Genomic DNA, 15,983 nt, shown 5'->3' with positions numbered 1-15,983 from the left:
CGTGCGGGGTGAAAGCCCCCTGGACTCACACCAGCCAAAATAGGCCTTCCAAGTACGGTAATAAACCTTCCCCGAGGAAGACTTCCTCGCGTTGATCAAGGTATGAACGACCTCTGGGGAGAGACCCTTCTCCTTCAGGACCTCGGTCTCAACAGCCAGGCCGTCAAAGCCAGCGACTGTAAAGCAGGATGGTATATCGGCCCTTGAGACAGGAGATCGTCTCGAAGAGGCAGACGCCACAGGGCGTCGACCGCCAGATTCACGAGGTCTGCGTACCAGGACCGGCGAGGCCAGTCCGGTGCCACAAGAATCACCGTGCTGCGTTCCGAGTGTAACCTGCGAAGGAACCTGGACAGCAACTGAATCGGTGGAAACGCGTACATCAGCTTGTACTGATGCCACGGGGCCACTAACGCGTCCAACGCGTCTGCCCGAGGGTCGCGCGTACTTGCCACGAACCTTCTCACCTTGTTGTTGAGACGAGACGCGAACAGGTCCACATCTGGAAGACCCCACTTCGCGCACAACATCTGGAAGACAGCCGGGTGGAGAGACCATTCCCCCTGATCCAGGGTCTGGCGACTCAGATACTCCGCCTGCCAGTTCTCCACCCCCGGAATGTGCACCGCCGTTATCGCCGGGACATGAGTCTCGGCCCAAGACAGAATGTCGGCCACTTCTCGAGCCGCTCGGGCACTCCTGGTGCCCCCTTGGTGGTTGATGTAGGCCACCGCCGTGGCATTGTCCGTCTGCACCTGAACCGGGCAGCCCTGCAGCCGGTCCGTCCAGCGATGAAGACAGAGATTTATTGCACGCAATTCCAGAATGTTGATCGGAAGGGAGGACTCCCCCTCCGACCAAGTTCCCTGGGCGGACAGAACGCCCAGAACACCACCCCAGCCCGACAGGCTGGCATCCGTGGTGATTACTGTCCACGAGATAGGACGAAACGACTTGCCCCCAGACACCATCGGGGACTGGAGCCACCACAGAAGGTCTCTTCTGGTGCGATGACTCAACGAGATTTGAAGATCCAGAGATTGAGGTCGCCCGTCCCACATGGACAGGATCTCCGCTTGGAGACCCCGCGTGTGAAACTGGGCGAAGGGAATCGCCTCGAAGGCCGAGACCATCAATCCCAGACATCTCATGCACGTCCGCAGAGACGAGTGCGGAACGTCCCTGAGGGACCTGACTTCCTCCTGAAGAGTTCTGAGTTTGTCTTCAGGCAGGAAGACCTTCGCCTGCACCGAGTCCAGGATCATTCCCAGGTAGGGAAGACGAACCGACGGACTCAGTGTAGACTTTGGAAAATTTATCGTCCAACCAAACTCCTGCAGGGTTTGCATCGTGACAGACAGGTCCTTCTCCAGACCCTGGCTGGTCGCAGACCGAACCAGAATGTCGTCCAGATACTCCAGGACAGAAATGCCCTGGGCTCTCAATAATGCCAGAACCGGTGCAAGCACCTTGGTGAAAACCCGCGGAGCCGAGGCGAGACCAAAAGGCAACGCCACGAACTGGTAGTGATCCTCCGCAATGGCGAATCGAAGGTACCTCTGGTGACCCTTCGAAAATGGGGATGTGAAGATACGCATCCTTCAAATCGATGGAGGCCATGAATTCCCCCGGAACCAGGGCAGCCACCACCGACCGCAGGGATTCCATGCGGAACTTGCGAACCCGCACAGAGCGGTTCAGAGCCTTCAAGTCCAGAATTGGACGAACCTTGCCCTCCTTCCTGGGCACGGTGAACAGATTGGAATAAAACCCCCGAAATCTGTCCCGATGAGGCACCGGAACCACCACTCCCTGAGCCCTCAGGTCCCGCACCGCCAGGTGCAGGTCCCGTAAACGCTCTGGAGACAGTTGAAGATTTGAGGGAAAAAAATCTGCTCTCCGGCCGAGAGAGAAACTCGATCTTGTAACCAGATCGAACGATCTCCTGAACCCATCTGTCCCGCACGCGGGCCAACCAGGGTTGAAGAAAACCGAGCAAGCGTCCCCCCACCCCAAAACTGGGTGAGGGCGCCCCTTCAGGCCGCACTGTTATGGGCAGCGGATCCGGATTGACCGGACTTCTGTTTCCCAGACCAGGGCTTCTTCTGAGAGCCTTGACCTTTGAACGGTTTGCCCTTGTAGTGCGACCGAAAGGCACGAAAGGACCCCTGAGGGGGCCGAAAATTAGCATGCTTCTTCCCAGAAGCCCCCTTAGCCTTGGGGAAATGGGGCAAGAGAGTGCTCTTACCTCCGGTGATCCCCTTAATCAACACATCCAAGGACTCCCCAAAAAGGCGAGACCCATCATAAGGCAGATTGGCTAAGGTCTTACGTGAAGATTGGTCCACCGAACAACATTTCAACCAAACCAGGCGGCGAGACAACACCGCCACGCTGTGCACACGTGCAGCCAACGGGACTAAGTCCAAGTCCGCATCACACAGATACATGACACCCTGGTGGATTTGATCCACCATATCCAGGGTCGCCGGCGAGGCCGAATCGGCCACTAGGACGCGCCTAAGCATCTGCGTCCAACTTGCGACAGCCTGGGCCGCCATGAGAGAGGCAAACAGAGCCTTAAGCATAGAACCCATAACAGAGTAAGTATGACGGGCAAGAGACTCCAATCTCCTATCCGTGGCATCACGGAACACTGGGGAATCCTCTGCAGGAATCGCAGTGGATTTGTTCAAAACCGCAATTGCGTGATCCACCGGGGGTGGCACACACCACCATTCATCAGTGGAAGGCGAGAAAGGATAACGCAGCTTGAACCTACTTGGCACAGCAAAAGGTTTGCGTAGATTGCGCCATTGTTCCTTAACAGCGCGCTGAAAATCATCATTGCAGGGAAAAACCTGCGGCGTCCTGCGTTTTCTCTGCGTCCCATAAGCCGCCAAGGCAGCGGGGGGACACACTTCATCCTGCAAACGCAGCGTTTGTTTTATGGAAGCAATCAATTCATCCATGATTGCAAGCTCTTCAGGCGAGCCAGGGGGAGAATTATCAACCCCTTCAACTTCAGCCTCCACCTCGGACCCCACTAGATCCAGGGAGGAGCGGGACCCCGATAAGGAGACCCCCGCCATAACAGCCCCATCACCTTCACCCTCAGAATCAGAGGAAAGAGAAACTCTGGGTCTCTTAGTAGATTGAGCAGCCACCAGCATCTGCACCTGAGCAGCAAGGCCAGCCACAATAGTGGCTAAATCCCCCCCTGGGGGGGAAACAGCGGTCCCCTGGCTATCCACCAAGGCGGTAGGAAATTTGCCCTCCTGAGAATCCATTGCCCCAATATCAAATGCCGGATAATACAGGGTTAACTGCCCCTTTAACAAGCGCGGCGAGCGCAGCCCACCGCACCACACACAAGCACAATGAGACCCCCACAGGGACAATAAAACTGACACAGGCAATGGATAAGAAGGATATAACCTGAGGAGACCCTCGCCGCTGCCTCGATCGGTGTACCCGGAAGAGGAAATGATGCGGCCAGGGCGCTCTATTAAAGCCTATGGGAGGCTACAAGAAAATGGCCGCCATACATGTAGAACATGCGGCCGGAGCGAGTTAGGCAAAATGGCGCCGTTTGGCGCCGAAACCGCCGCTCCACAGTACAGTAATGCACACATGTTATCCATATATAAAAAAACATGGTAGATCGCCGCAGCGATCGCTGTATAGTGCCCAAACATGTCACAAAACATGCCCCACAGCACACAGCTTCTCACACTGACAAGGCTGACACACATAGTGTCACACAGCTCCCCCCCCCCCTTGCAGCCCACAGCATGCAGCCGAGTGATAGGGAGACAAACAGTGAGAACAGAGGCAAGTTACACAGTCCCAGACTGACACCCCCCCCCCAGACAGACAGGTCCCCACATAGATACACTTACCTCACAATGGCGTGGGGGACCCGCACAGGCGAACAAGCCGCTGCACATGAGGCAGGGAGAGTCGCATACAAGACGCACAGAATGGGGGTTAAGAAACCGCACAGCGTCCAGTGAGGTAGCCACCTCACCAATCATCCCTGCACCGAACAGGGATGGGTCGTTCACTGTGCCAGGAGCGTTACCTGGCTGAACGCTCGATGGCAGGCTGGGAAGCCACTGACCCACGACCTGCGACCAGGGGGATCAGCCCGAGACCCAGCCCGCATGATCCTCTTCATCAGAAGAACTAACTAATGCTGACAAAAAGAACAGCTAAGTAAAGGTAGAGAGAAAACTCAAACAAAAAATCAAAAAAGAAGAAAGAGTCTGGGGCACAAAGCCCCAGCACAGAGAGAGCCAGCCACCCTGACAAGCTAGACATTGAAACTGAGATATGGTTGCAGGAAGTAGGAGGGTATTGACTGAGGGGACCACCCCTTGAGGGTGGGATATGTTAAAAGCTTTAATGTTAACATATTCTGTTGCCTAGCTACTCCTTCGGAGCAAAGTCTAATACCCCATATGTGACGAATATGAAGAGGCGGCCACTGTCGGAGGACGTAAGAGAAAAGTGCATTTGCATTCATTTTTTTCTACAGGAGTCTGCAAAGTATTGCACCAGCAATCAGTGGATCGTGGGTGCAATGTCAGGCTCCTGTAGGCTTTCCATACAGCTTTTCGCTCTTACCTATGTACAGGCTCAGTTTGAAAGCTGGAAGGATTCTGAATGGTCTACAAGTGTGCTGATGAGCACGTTCACAGTCCATTAAAACTACAAATCCATTTGCTGTGTAGTTTATTCATTTACGGATGTCTGAGCCCTGCACAGCTATGATGATTATATAATGTGAAAGCAGCTGCGGGGGAGAGGCTGCTACATTGTCATAGGGAAGGGGGGGCTGAGGAGGCGGTGCTAAACACGTTAAATCCTAAATATAGATATAGCATGTTCAGAAGGTGAACTTATCCTTTGGGGCTCTTTCACATGGGCGGACTGGTGAGGTCTGCCTGTCAGTTTTTAGGTAGACCATTGCCCTCTATGGCATGTCGGATGTAAACAGATATGTGTTGGTTTGCCCCTACCCACATCTGATCTGCTAAAAACAGACGGATGGGGGATCCGTTCCCCATTCGGCTGGTGGATCAGATGGGATGACAGTCAGATGTAAATGGACAGTCCGTTTCTATCTGACCTCCTATAGAGGAAAGCGGGCTGCGTCTGTGGCTCTGCATAAGCGAAGTGGACACGGACCTGTCATCCACCTGCTCAGCCCGTGTGAAAGAGCTCTAAGACACCCATGACATATAAAATGATATCTGGACTGATATCCACAGCTTGGGGAACTTTTCACATTATCGAACATAGGTTTTCATTCTACACAAGAGAAAAATCCCACGTGTTGTGGTTCTACTTTTGTGAAAATTACCATTTCCCCCTTTAATAGAATATGGAAACATTGTGGTCAAAATAGAACTTCTGCACTTAGATCAGATATGAATATATTAAGACCTGGTTTGACCACGTTTCAATACTATATATATTTTTATGTACTAATCTATTTATGTAATTTTCTTGCTTTTCGTTCTGGTAGAGCCCGGGACTGAAGCTGGAGGTTGCACCGGCTGACCATAGAGATGAGGGAGGAATGGATGTTACCTGATCATTTCTATGGTCGAAGAATCCTGCAGCGATATGAATTTTTTCACTTTGTTTCAATTTGTAGTAAACAAGCTTCTGCCGGTTTGTATGAATTTGATCAGATGCTGATATTTACATGTATGTGCTTTCTCCACACACGGCTAATGTGTAAGGTAAAGTCTACAGCAGGCATGTCCAACCTGCGGCCCGAAACCGCAGGCAAAGCGGCCCACTGCCCCCTGAAAATTTTTATTTTTTTTGCTGGGGAGGAAGGAATGCGGGTCGGCGGCATGACAACAGGTGGCTTCCAACTAACTGTAGGCAGAGGCTGCCTCAGAAGGGATCATCCTCTAGTTGTGTTAAATTAGTGCTGGGGGGGCGCGGCAGTGCGGGAAGGGCGCGGCGGCGTTTTATTACTTATATACCTTAACTATAGTATATATTTTATATGCGGCCCGAGAAAATTTCTCTACACTCAATGTGGCCCAGAGAAGCCAAAAGGTTGGACACCCATGGTATACAGGCTTGGAAAGATCAGTTTGTAAATGGATAGAAAATTGACTAAAAGATAGAATTCAGAGAGTAGTGGTTGTTGATTCTTACTCTGAATGGTATAAAGTTATCAGTGGTGTACCCCAAGGTTCAGTGTTGGGACCCTTACTTTTTAATATCTTTATAAATGATATAGGGTCTGGGATTAAAAGTACCATTTCAGTCTCTGCAGATGACACCAAGCTTTGCAGTGGAATAACTTCCTTAAAGGATGTCTCCAACTTACAAGCCAACCTCAATGCCCTGTTTTATGTGTAGACCTACGTCGCACGACACTCCCCTTTCTCGCTCCCGCTGTATTCAGTCACAGCGGGAGTCGGGCCAGGGGAGGGGCAGCGGCGATCGCCGCTGCTCTTCCCCGATCGTCGGGGAATCGAGTGTGGAGATCCGCCTGCTTGTGTAAACACAAGCGGGCGGATCTCCTAAGTGACAGGCAGGGTCAGATTGCAGGGTTCAGCATAGCTGAACATGCGATCTGTCCCTGTGTCACTCAGTCACCTCCCCCCACACACGTTAGTAAGCACCAGGCATACATTAACCCCTCCCTCTCCAATAAAATTAACCCCTTCCCTGCCAGGGTCATTTTTACAGTAACAGTGCATATATATATATATATACACACACACACACACACACACACACACACACATATATATATATATATATATATATATATATATATATATATATGTATATATATATATATATATATAGCACTTATTACTGCAGTAATGTCACTGGTACTCCCAAAAGTGTCAAAAATGTCAGTCCGATCTGTCCGCCGCAATGTCGCAGTCCCGCAAAAAAAAAAAAAAAAAAAAAAAAATCGCAGATCGCCGCCATTACTCGTTTAAAAAAAAAAAAAACACCAAAAATGACAAAAATCTTTCCCTTAGTTAGTAAACGCAATAACTTTTGCGCAAACCAATCAAAATACGCTTATTGTGATTTTTTTTTTTTACCAAACATAGGTAGCAGAAAACAAATTGGCCAAAAATGTAAAAAAATTTTGATTTTTACATTTTTTTGGGGGGAATTTCATAAAAAAAAATGTGAAAAATATTGTTATTTTTTCAAAATTTACGCTATTTTTTTGTTTATAGCGCAAAAAGTAAAAATCGCACAGGTGATCAAATACCACCAAAAGAAAGCTCTGTTTGTGGGAAAAGAAGGACGTAAATTTCGTTTGGGTACGGCGTCGCACGACCGCGCAATTGTCAGTTAAATTCGCACAGTGCCGAATCGCAAAAAGTGGCCCAGACGTAAGACAGCAAAATCCTCCAGTGGTAAAGTGGTTAAGGTCAACACAGAGGACAAGGGGGCACTCTTTACGTGTAGCGGAAAAGAGATTTAGTCTCCAAATATGGAAAGGTTTATTCACCGTAAGAGCTGTGAAAATGTGGAATAAACTCCCTCCAGAGGTGGTTCTGGCCAGCTCACTAGATTGCTTTAAAAAAGGCCTGGATTATTTCCTAGGTGTAGATAATATAAATGGGTATTAATATTTATAGGTAAAGTTGATCCAGGGAATATCAGATTGCCTCTTGGGAGATCAGGAAGCAATTTTTCCCCTGCTGTAGCAAATTGGATCATGCTTTGCTGGGGTTTTTTGGCTTCCTCTGGATCAACTGCGGGTATTAGATTGTGTATATGGGATTGTATGGTTGGGTTTTATTTACTGTTTTATGTTTTTTATTGGTTGAGCCAGATGGACTTGTCTTTTTTTCAACTTGATTAACTATGTAACTATGTGAAAAGTGTCCTAATTGGCTTGGGCAGCTAGTGCTTAAACAAATAGCCTCCTACTATGTCCTGAAATATGAGGGCAATGTGTACTTTAAAGTATAGCATATACATCCTGTTTTCCTCATCTGGAGTGATATTTTTGGCAATCCTACTTTAAAGACCATCACTGGAATATGGCTTCCCCAAATATGATTTTACAACTGCAAAACCCCATAAAAACAGAGCCTCCTGTTCACACTAGTGCAATTTCTCCTGAGTCTGCTGTACTGCTGGCATGCACGACAATGGAAATCACGTTCTTCTCTATGGTGCCTGTTAAAATCAATGCAGCATGGTGCAGTTCATTTTTTGAAAAGGTGCAGGTGCTTCTTTTGGTGCAGCATATTGCGATTTTGGCCCCATGGACTTTAATGGGAGTGCATGGAAAGCACATGTAAAATTCACGTACTGTATATGCATTTTTAGTGCTCTTTTCGCAGAGCTTTGTATATAAAATCTAGTCTTCTCTTACAAAAAATGCATCAAAAACAATGTGTAAAAATGCACTACAAAAACACACACGTTAAACTGCATGCTTTTACAGCAGCACTAGTGTGAACCCAGACTAAGGGTATAGGCTAGGAGCTGGAGATTGAGTTATACCATAATCAGCTTGTTAATCGCTTTAAACTATTGTAAAGAACTAAGAAAATATTTTACCCACAATGAGATACTTTAACTTAGAATGACACCTTTAAAGTTCCAAATTTTTCATGTATATTAAAAAGTACCATTATTTAAATTGAAAGAAACAGAAAGCACTCAGAGTAAAATGCAAGGATGGAGCTGTTAGCAACAAAGGGCTCCTCACAACTTCAGTGAACATGATCTAAAGCTGTTCCTACAGGCTTTTGAGCTCCCATTCTTCTTGCCTGGAAACTCCACTCCATGTTAGCCAATGTGTCCATACACAATATGGCTTTTTCAGGAGTTTACAGGCATATGCTCTTACAGGCAGAAAAAACGCCCCAAACTCGCGTTTTTGAGAGGAGCTTTCGAGCAGAAAAGACGCCTAAGTGCCCAAAAACTTGCGAAAAAGCACGAATGAGCATGAAAAAGCTCAAAAAACCACGAAAACACACAAAAAAATAGGAAAAATGAACGGAGGGGAGGGTTTGTGAAAAAACAAATCCTTATGCCTCGTACACACGCAGCGATTATCGGCCGACCGATCGGCTGTCTTTTGTCCAGTGTTGTTGTGTTGGTTGAAAAGTGCTCTAGACTTGCACTGGACTTTTGTTGGCCAACAAAAACCAAGTTCAGAAGTGATGTCATGTGATGGTTTACTTTCCGTGTGTTTTTTCTTCTCTGAGCATGCCCAGTCTTGCTCATCAGATTTTTGTATTTTTATAGCCTGCACACCAGATTTAATTCGGCCGAAAAGTCGCAGTCGGTTGTCGGAAGCATCATACTAACAAGCCGAAAATCGGCCGATCGGACGTTGGCCGAAAATTCACGGCCAACAATCGTTGCGTGTGTACGAGGCTTAATGCTCAAAACAGATCAATAAAAATGTGCAAAAGAGCCCAAAAAAGTACAAGCTTCATCAAGCTGAAAAAAGATCAAATGCTTGTAAAAGCAGCTTTTTTTTTTTAGCTGCAGTGTGTATGAACCCTAATTAGTAAAGATGATAAACTAAATGAAAATACAAACTACAGTCACTTGGTACTTTATGCTGAATGTGCTGATTAAATTAAACAGGTCTTTGAATATGGACAAGACCCATTATACCTGGCTTTGTCTAAAATCTCCTAGTTAAATCAACTAATTTTTTTCTTTCCCTTAAAGAGGAAGTAAAGCTTCCTCTGTAACTTGTACCTATAGGTAATCCTATAATAAGCCTTACCTATAGGTACGGTGCACGTTTAGGAGATATTTACTTTGCATGCCGCCAGTGACATTACTGGTACATGCGCTCTGAAGAAACGGCAGGGGCCTGTGCCGTGAATGGGGCTCTTGCGCGCATCCACGTCATCGCAGCTCTGGCCAATCAGATGGCTGGAGGAAGTGAACCCAGAAGGAAGACCGCGTATAGATGGACGACGTGTCAGCGGTGAGTGGGCGGTGCTGCGGGGGCTTTGTTCTAAGGTAAGTATTTCATAATGAGCGATGCATACTAGCTTAATACACCTTTGTCTTACAGGTAATTTTTTTTTTTTTGGGGAGGTTTACAACCTCTTCAAATTCTAACATATCCAGAAAGCGAATAAGAGTTGGTATTTCAGGTCAAAAGTTATCATAATTTTGTAATGAGCAACATTTAGGGGTTGTTCAAATTATGTGTGGTGATGGGCGTTTTTCCACACATGGTAAAAGCAAGACAATGCGAGGCATCTTGTAAAAATGGATTTTTGTAAGATCTTACCGTAAAATCCTTTTCTCTTAAGCTCATTGACAGACGTAGTCTTCTTGATTCTCAAGAGCTGGGTTATGTTGTCTCCGCAGGAGTAGGACTAGGCAGAAAGACAAAACGTTCTGGCTCCACCCTAGGGGCAGTCCCTGAGGGTATATCCTCCCTCTCTCTGCTACAGGGAATCAGTTCTGTTTTAAAGCAGTACAGAGAATTTAACCCAACCCAACTCAATGATAGAGGGGCGGGTACTACGTCTGTCAATGAGCTTAAGAGAAAAGGATTTTACGGTAAGATCTTACAAAAATCCATTTTTCTCTATCGCTCATTGACAGACGTAGTCTTCTTGATTCTCAAGAGCTGGGACATCCAGAAGCAGTGCCACAAAATGAGGGGTGGGATTGACCGAATCAAAATCCAATCTAGAAGGCCCAACCGGAGCCAACCAGAAGTATCAAAGGACTCATCGAGTAAACAGATGAGACCTACCCCACAAATCCTCGAGGTAGACCAACAGTCTCCTCAAACAGTGGCCTGCAGGAACCTTGCAGCCAGAAGAGGCATCTGACGATGCCATCACATAAACCTTATACAATATTGTAAAGGTATGAACCGACTACTAAACAGTCGCCCTGAAAACCTGAACCACTGACGCCTGATGGCGGAAGGTCCAGGAAACTCTAAGCGCCCGAGTAGAATGCGCCTTAACAGGGAACGGGGGATCCCGACCCTTAGATAAAATAAGCCTATACCACCGTCTGTCTGATCCATCTAAAGATGGTCGCAGCAGAACAGGCAACCCCTTCTTAGGGCCATCCGTGATCACAAACAGTGAATCCGTCTTACAAATTGAATCCGTAGTATTCAAGTATATCCTGATCGCCCGAACTACATCCAAGGAATGCCATGCAAATTCTCGAGGATGATTGGGCTAAGGACATAGGAAGGACAATACACTGTCCTTAATCAATGAAACTTTGAAACCACCTTAGAAGGAAGGATGGATTCGGATGAAGAACAACCTTATCCCTATGAACCACCAGATCTGGGGAACAACAGGATAATGCAGCCAGTTCTGACACCCTGCGCCCATAGAAGAGACATAAGACTCCAAAAACATGGCGGCCGGCGTGACCTGAGGACATACATGCATTCGGTCTACGGCAAAATGGCGGCGGACCGCCGAAATCGTTTTCCCAGCACATCCACCTGCATCTCTGCTAAGAGGCGATATATGGATCTACAGAAGATACACTACACATAAGGTAGGATTATACCTCCTATGTCTGCTGTAATGTTACAGTCTGCTGGGTAGAGTGTTAGCTCTTAAACCAAGTCCACTTCCCACAAACACATGCTGTATTACAAGGGGGACTTGTAAGTATCAGATATATACTGACCATATATGGAGGGGCCCATAATACATACTGCCTCATAACGAGGGAAAAAAAAAGGGAACGTTTACTCACCATACCGAACCGACAGGCACCCTCTCTTCACAATACCCTCTCCACCGGGGTGGGGGTTTGTGGACGCCTCGACTCTCTGGTACCTGGCGTCCAAGCGAGACTTTTAACTCGCAAAGTCAGTCCCTTCACTGGGACTCCGTCGCGGCCGACCCAGCGCGGAGCTCTGGTCTGCACGCGCTCGTAGGCAGAAACCGGGGTGACCACTGGATCTCAACATCCAGCCCGTCGCCCGGCCCCGCATACTTACTTGAATATGTCGCGGCCGACCAAGCGCAATGCCATGGTCTGCGCGCGCTCGTAGGCCGGCTGGGGTGACCACAAGTGTCGCCCAGTCCGGCATTTTTCCTGACTAGACAGAAAAAAACTGATTCCCTGTAGCAGAGAGAGGGAGGATATACCCTCAGGGACTGCCCCTAGGGTGGAGCCAGAACGTTTTGTCTTTCTGCCTAGTCCTACTCCTGCGGAGACAACATAACCCAGCTCTTGAGAATCAAGAAGACTACGTCTGTCAATGAGCGATAGAGAAAACGTATTTTCAATGCGGTGCGAAAAAATGCTGCATTTTCTCATTTCTATGTGCTCTGCTAAAACTACAACGCTGGTGTGATGTGCAGTATAGAAAAATGCAGACATACGCCATTTTCCCCCTGCGCGCAGGATGGCGCTGTTCTCTTGTACAGAGACATGAATGAAGTTCCAGTATGTGGAAGTTCAAAAGTAAACCGTGCAATGCTCTGACAAAAGTACTTCACTGCTTCCTTGTTAAACCTCAGACACTTGCCTGCAAAGTAAAATGCTGCATTTTACTGTATGAGCTAATGTGATAGAAGTCTCACGGTATTATATAATCGAGGTGTTAAACGGAAAAGATGATGTACACTGGTACATGTACATACAATGGCCTAGGAAAATACATGATTTAACTGCAATAAGAACCTGGTCCATATGAGAAGAGTGATCCATTAGAGCAGTCACTGTAAAACAGAATTTCTAAAATCTAAAACAGATTGCCTACCATTACTGAAAAAATGAACTGAACTGGGCAGAAACTAACCTTGGTTGGGAATTCTCCTCATACATGCGTTCCTTGCCTTCTTTAAACAAACTTATTGTTTGCTTTGTTTTCTTCATTAGGTTTTCCATGAAGACTCTGAAATACTCATTTTCACCAAGCATCTCCATCTTTCCCTCATAGCGAGACATAATGGTGCGAAGGTGTTGGTAGGTATCGGGAAGCAGGTCCAAAATATATGGCGGACTGTTCTTCAAAGCAAGCCTTTGATTCTGGCACAATCGAACAACCTGCAGAACATTAAAAGTAAAAAAAAAATGTAAGATAAAAACAAAAAAAAGCAAACACACACATCCCAGTGTATAATCAGACAGAACTAAACATATGATTACAAAAAAGCAGCCCTATTATATACCACTTCTAGTCTACCGTTCTGATAATCTTGAGAACTGTAAAAGTCTTTTTAACATTTCCTCCAATGTAGTGAAAAGGATACGCTACTGTAACTGCATATTACAATGGTTTTATTTTACCACTTTATAAGTATTTAAACTGTGTGTGGTTTTTTTATAATTTTGTATACATTCTATGGTGTACATCATAGAATGCATACATAGGCGACATTGGTTGAACGTTGCTGTAGAAGTCTAGGTAGAGACATTCTGGATATGGTGGAGCAGATTTGGACTGAGGTTTATGCCTCCTATTTTAACACAAGTATCTCTGCTAGAGACAAACTCATCCAAATGTATTTTCATAGGGTCTACTTTTCACCAGCACAATACTTGAAAATGGGGGGGAAGACCCCCCTCCGTCTTAAGCATATGGGGGGTGATAGGGATCTTACACATGATCTAGAACTGCCCTATGGTTAGGCCAATGCGGTGCTTATTAGAGGTATTTGATAATATGGATATAAGAAACACTCAAAAGACTCCTCTATCGACTCTTTTTTATGCTAGGATGACTTGGTATTAACCGGATTTCCACAGCACCCATGCAAATTAAAGCAGTACCGGCCCTCAGCTCGTCCAAAAATTAGAAGTCAGCAGCTAATACTACTGTAGATGCTGACTTTTACTATTAGGGCACCTGCTTGTGCCAGCATCCAGGTGTGTCCTCACCTGAGCCAATTCCTGAATCGGCTTTTGGGTACTGGCGGCGCCATCTCAGCTAAAAGAAACTGGCAGTGAAGCCTTGCAGCTTCACAGCCAGTTTCCTACTGCGCATGAGCAAATCACGCTGCACTCTGAATAGGCCAGCTGCGAGGGAAAGAGGACAGGGCACAAATTCCAGCTCACTTCACTGCAGCAAACTCAGCCAGAAGTGGGAGCGGGTACCTGTCAAAACCAGGTACCAGCTTCCCTCCAAAAAGGTGCCAAATGTGGCAGCAGAGGACGTGGGGGAGGAGGTAGACAAGTGGAGCTTCCCCTTTTCGGTGGAGCTCCATTTTAATGCCTGGAAAAGTCTTAAGAATACTCCCCACGCTCTCTTTAGAATACCATGTGAGGCCAAATTTTGCTTTTCTAAATTTGTTAGAGTTTGGGGAGGGGGGGGGCTGGATATTGTATTTCAATTCTTTTGAGTTCCTTTTTATTACTCTGAAAAAGTTGTTATCTAACCAGTAATGCCAGGTTTCCTAGAATTCTGAACCGGTTCCCTTGAGGGTTTAGGTAAGTCCTTCCATTATACTGATGTCTTCAATGCAAGGGAACCATTGCTCCACAGTTAGTAGGAAAGAACATTCCAAAGGCCTGGGATGCAGGAGCATGCCATTTGGACAAAGTTAATGCATGTTTGAGCAGTAGTGTATTGTGGTGAAGGAGGAACGATAGTCCCAAGTACAGGGTGATCAGTGCATTTTTGAGTGCTGTGACCTGTGACCAGGTGACCTCTGAGGCTGATCAGGTGTTTTGAACATTCACAATCTATTTTACCAACATTTAATACAAGGTTTACCTGTGGCTAAAGATTTCCAGAACACTAAAGAGTCTAAAAGAGTAGTTTCAATTTTCAGATGCCATGTAGTTGATTTAGTGGAGTTGAGAATCTATACTTAAAATTGTAGCCATGTTGACTTTGAATACATAGTCACAAGCAAGAGGCAATATAACAGGAATTTGGTGTTTACATTTTTAGCTAACCAAATTGAATCTAGATTTTATGGAGTAAATATTCTCAACTTCAAAACTACCCTGTACAGTCAACAATGGGAGAACAGACATGCTCTTTTGAGCCTGAGCTTCACAGTCAGGAGCCTGCATAACCTCTGTAAGGTTTGACTACAAACATGCACAGGACATAGGGGGCAGAGAGGGAAGGAGAGTGAAAATTGCTGATGCCACCTCTGGTAAGGTGACCTGCTACCTAGCCCACTAGGAGTATACTATTAGCAACCACCCTGCAGTTAGTAACAGGCCTCCCTTGTGTCTGCATTGGTGCTAGATTTTCCTTCAGCTCAACTTGACAAGCAAGGACATTTTGCTCTAAGGCCCCATAACTTGGCTGTATGAAGGTAGGCAAGTGTGTGTTTTTGTAGGTAGAAGAGTTATTTTGCATTACCTCCCATTGGGCTTTGTCACAAACCTGAACCGGCACATCACTATCCAGACTACTGCTTGCAGTCCAAGGTTGAATATAATCTAGTCATCCAGTTTACCTGGGCAACAATGGCCTCCAGAGATTGGTTTCTGGTCAGGATGGAAGTAAAGGTGATTTGATAGTATCAAAAACTAACCTATTGAAAGTATGGGAGGCAAGTGCCCTTTAAAAGTTGTGCCCCGAAGGCCCCTGGTTCAGTCACTGATGGTTAGTAACTATAGCAGCTCTAGATATCTTGGACTGTTCCACACTTAGGAATTCCTCCATTACATATCAATGCATTACCCCAGCCTATGTGACTGATGAAAGTTTTTCGGAACTGAAAAGTGTCAGGCCACTTGCATACCTCTGTGCAGCCCATTTCCATAAATAGTACTGTTTAATGGGGGTGGGAAAGAGGGCCGAGTATGGGGCATGGCCTGCCAAAAGGGTGAGTATGGTTACTTAAAAAGCATGAGCCTACACTGTTCTGGGGCAACAGTGCATAATCCAGGGGACAGGAGTGAAATAATGCCCAGAATGCCGCGGTCTGGAGGAGAAAAGCACAAGTTGGGAACCGTTCACATAGGAAATAAACACGTGACCCTTTAACCGCCTGTGAATGTCTAGTTATCAATCAGTACAATGTGGAGAC

At 46.5% G+C, this 15,983-nt stretch overlaps 1 protein-coding gene across 2 annotated transcripts in view; it reads right to left on the bottom strand.

Moving 5' to 3' along the window:
* CBL (Cbl proto-oncogene) overlaps window positions 1–15,983 on the bottom strand; it is a 154,903-nt gene that overhangs the window by 105,731 nt on the left and 33,189 nt on the right. For both annotated transcript variants that reach the window (XM_082274208.1, XM_082274209.1), the window contains exon 2: window positions 12,791–13,038. In XM_082274208.1, the coding sequence (XP_082130334.1) occupies window positions 12,791–13,038 (248 nt within the window). The remainder of the gene's footprint in view (window positions 1–12,790; window positions 13,039–15,983) is intronic.

The sequence above is a fragment of the Pelophylax lessonae genome (assembly GCF_965119305.1).
Source record: "Pelophylax lessonae genome assembly, chromosome: 12".
Taxonomy (NCBI): Eukaryota; Metazoa; Chordata; class Amphibia; order Anura; family Ranidae; genus Pelophylax; species Pelophylax lessonae.
The sequence above is the reverse complement of the archived record's forward strand: the minus strand, read 5'-3'. Positions and strand labels throughout refer to the sequence as shown.